The 4,056-nt window shown below is 31.6% G+C and overlaps 1 protein-coding gene across 1 annotated transcript; it reads right to left on the bottom strand.

Moving 5' to 3' along the window:
- Positions 1–1,132: 1,132 nt before the first annotated feature.
- On the bottom strand, positions 1,133–3,613 carry LOC136086198 (zinc finger MYM-type protein 1-like). The gene is made up of 3 exons (XM_065808480.1): positions 3,456–3,613; positions 2,681–3,380; positions 1,133–2,602 (listed from the first exon to the last, which is right to left on the bottom strand). Exons 1-3 carry the CDS (start codon positions 3,611–3,613, stop codon positions 1,133–1,135), a joined length of 2,328 nt encoding a protein of 775 aa, XP_065664552.1.
- Between the last annotated feature and the right edge of the window lie 443 nt (positions 3,614–4,056).

The following is a 4,056-nucleotide window of genomic DNA, read 5'->3' on the forward strand; positions in this document are numbered from 1 at the left end:
ATTCCACAGGGATTAATTCTTGCCCCCTTGTTTTTCCTTATATACATTAATGAGCCTCCTAAAATCTCTACAAACCTTGATTGCATAATGTTTGCAGATAATACAAATTTGTTTTCATCATCTTCTATCAATGACCTTTTTGACAACCTTGAGCTTTAACAACTTAAAACGTAGTTCAGTGCCAATAAGTTATCAATAAACGTCTAAAAAACTAAATATATTTTATTTCACTCAAAGCAACAAAAAAGGCACTTCCATCAATTCTTTCCTCTCTAAGTATCGATTTCAACAGTATTAAAAGAACCCAAACAATTAAATTTCTTAGAGTGGTTATAGACAAAAAATGTTTCATGGACAGCCCACATAAACACCACCAACACTCAAATATCTGAAAATCTTGGTTTACTTTTATCATAAATATAAACATACACATGCTAAACCTCTATTAAAAGAAATGAAAGCGCTTAACATTTATCAAATTAATATCTATGCTTATATACTATTTATGCTAAAATACAAAATGGGATTAGTTCCTTAACGATTTACAGAAATATTCTTTCGTTTAATTATCAATTATTGGTAATTAAGTGAAAGAAGGTTTCTGTAAATCGTTAAGGAACTAATGCCAGTTGCTTTTGTGTTAAACATCTTAATTACTCTTTCAGACAATATGTTTTCTTTAAAATCATAACTTGAAAATCTTTTTCTTAATATAGATAATTACATAAAATTGCTCTAGTTCACGTGATAAATCAAAATTTGAACTAAAACAATCTACAAAATGAGAAAAGTCGGATATATATATATATATATATATATATATATATATATATATATATATATATATATATTATATATATATATATATATATATATATATATACATGGGCGTATATATATATATATATATATATATATATATATATATATATATATATATATATATATACATGGGCGTAGAGTACTCAAGTTTTCAAGGGGGGGCAAAAAGTTGAAGGTTCAATTTTTTTGAACAATTTACGTTAACTGTCCAGTTTTAATTGTTATTTATATAGAGATAAAAAATAACAACTTTTTCTATCAAAATTTTGGTTAACTAGCATCAAGAAATATAGAAATATATGTAGAGAATTTACTTGGTTTCCAAATAAAACATTCTACGGCGCGTTTCGTTTTTTTCAATAAACCTATCTAACAAAAAATCCATTTTAATACTCCGGGTAATTTCTTTATGGGTATTCATTAGAGAAACAGCGTTCAGCCTTTCTTGGCTCATGGTCGATCGAAGAAAAGTTTTTAGTCTACGCAGACTACTAAATGATCGTTCTGCTGTACAAGTTGACACTGGCTGGACCAAAATAATCTTTATAAAACGGACAATTTCCGAGACAATGCTTCTCAATCCAATTTGTTCTTTAGCACGGATAAAATCTAGAGCTGATTGAAAATCTACTAACTGGACTTTTTTTCTCATAGCTTCGTCAATGAAAAGGTCCCGGTGAAGCTGTAGTCTTTGATAATTTGTAAAATCGTCCTTGTAGAAGTTTTTTATGTAGTCAATACTGCATTCAGTATTATTTGATCCAATAACAAACTCTTCGACTCTTGTTAAATGGCGAGTGGTTTCAGTTGATTCAAATCTATCGGTTAGGCTAACTAAAACTGCATCTAGACTGATAAAGTATAAGTTCTTGTACATCTCTTTTGGGTCATTTGGCTGGTAATAAGTATCCCTGAAACCAACTTCAATTTTTGCAGGTACTTTCCTTTTCCTGGGCAGAGCTGGTTCGTCTAAATCCATTATTTTAGCAGATTCAGTTGCCGCATCGAAAAGTGTTTTAAAACGTGACTCAGTACGCAAAGATCTCAATATTTGTTTCAGGGTCTGAATGATGGATTCAGCCTTACTAAAGTTTAGTTGGCTTCCCTGAAGTTGAATGCTTGAATCTTCTAGGATGGTAAAAATGATTCGAAGAAATTCCAACTTAAAAAAGGTGTCAAAAATCTGAAAAGAAGACAAAAAAGCCATTGCTTCCACTCGGCATTTGGTAAAGTCAGGGTTGGTGGTAAGGTCTTCCAGCCAAACCAAAAGTGATCTGTAATTACTGGTAATAGATATTAGTGATGGCTTGCGCATTATCCATCTGGTTGGGCAAAAAGGTCTAAATGATGTTCCATTTTGGTGTCCGTCTTCGCTTTCATTTTGATCTTTTAGGCTTGAAAACCAAGCGAGCCTCTTTGGTGAGCCTCTGGTAAAAGCGATAAACTTTTGAACGAGTGACATGATGTTTTCTATATCAGGGATGTTTTTTATTTCATCTTGTATTACCAAATTTAAGTTGTGAGCTCTGCAATAAACATAAAGGGCTCTGCTTTCTTGTTGAAGAACAAGTTTTTGCAAGCCAGCTATTTCAGAAGACATGGCAGCAGCTCCATCGTAGCACTGTCCCCGACAGTTCTCGAGCCTTAAGTTGGAGCGAAGAAGGACGTCTTTTATAATCAAAAACAAATCCTTGCTTTTAGTTGTGGCTGTCTCATAAAATCCACAAAAATCCTCATTAATTTGGAACTCATCGTTCACAGTACGGAAGGATATCGATACCTATAAAATTTAAAGCTTTTAAAAATTATTAAAAGAAAAAAATAAGGTTCATTTAATTATTGATTTGGCTAATAATACCTGCTCTTTTCCCGTAATATCGGACGATTCATCCATCATGAATCCAAGAAAATCCCTCTTTTTTATCGTGTTTGATAATTCACGTTGGATAACTAACGAAATATCCAACACAATTTCATTTGTGACATCTGGTGATATCCACTTGTACTTCTCTGGTCGATTCATCCATTTTTTCAAGACTGGTACATCCATAGACCTCAGTTCTAAGAGCTGGAATAGATTTGAAGACTCCTTTGTCTTGCCTCGGATGGCCAAACCTTGACAGCCGAGAAAAATCAAACTAGAAAAAATATGATCAAGTGCTTTTCTTGCGTCCTTCATATCTTGTAGATGTTGAGTGGAAAGTTTACTGGAAACTGTAGAATCTGACGTGCTTGTCAAAATCATTTCGTTAGCAGCTCGGTGAAAATGGCTAGCTTCATGACGGCGAAACTTCTCATGAGCTTTCTTCCAATTATTAAATCCATTTATAACAAATCCCAGAGCGGATTTTTTTTCTCTTGATTCAGTAGGCAGCGGAAGCTTCATATTAGTAGCTTTGACACACGAGGAACAAAAGGCTTTTTCTTTAACAGCGTCATAGTTAATCCACTTGAATTCGTCTTCCCAGCTAAAAAGATATCGACGAATATTTTTTTCCAACCTTTTTCCGTTTGCACCTTGTGTTGAATTTGATTTGGATAAAGAGGAGTAGGGAATTCTGTAAAGAAAAAATCTCTTATTTTAAGTTGTTATTTAAAATCTATTATAAGTTATTAAGGAGGTTGGCTGGTACCTTTTTTGTTGGTCCTCACTATTATCACCAACAAAATCTGAACTGTTTGCTTGTAACTTCAACTTATTGTCGGAAAACGATGATATTTGTAAGGCAGATGAAATAGGCACATTGGCATTATTAGAATCATTCTTAGTTCGAATGATAAACTTATCCATGCTGTAAGTTCTTCACACACAAAAGATTTCTAGTTTTTTAACTTTAATTAATTATTTCTTAATTAATGGAAATAATTAATCATTTTTTATAAGTAATCTACAATAATTTGTAATTGACACAAATAATAATGTAAATAAAAAATTATAGCAATAATTGAATTGCGAAAGCAAAAAACAATAGCAATAATTGTACTCATGTAAAAAGTGCTGCATTTGTAAAATCACACATAATATTTACACAAGTAAAAGTAAAGAACTGTTAATTAAAATTTTATTTAAAGTAAAAGTTACTTTTTTAACAGCTGTTGTCCGCTATTCTTAAAGTTTTTTTATAATACTTTGTATGAAAATGTTAACTTAGTAAAAATTCGATTTAAATTTTCTTTTAAAATTTAAATAAGAAAGACTAAAATTCGAAACTTCAGTGACGGAAGTGTTTGAAG

This window comes from Hydra vulgaris, chromosome 10 (genome assembly GCF_038396675.1).
Source record: "Hydra vulgaris chromosome 10, alternate assembly HydraT2T_AEP".
Taxonomy (NCBI): domain Eukaryota; kingdom Metazoa; phylum Cnidaria; class Hydrozoa; order Anthoathecata; family Hydridae; genus Hydra; species Hydra vulgaris.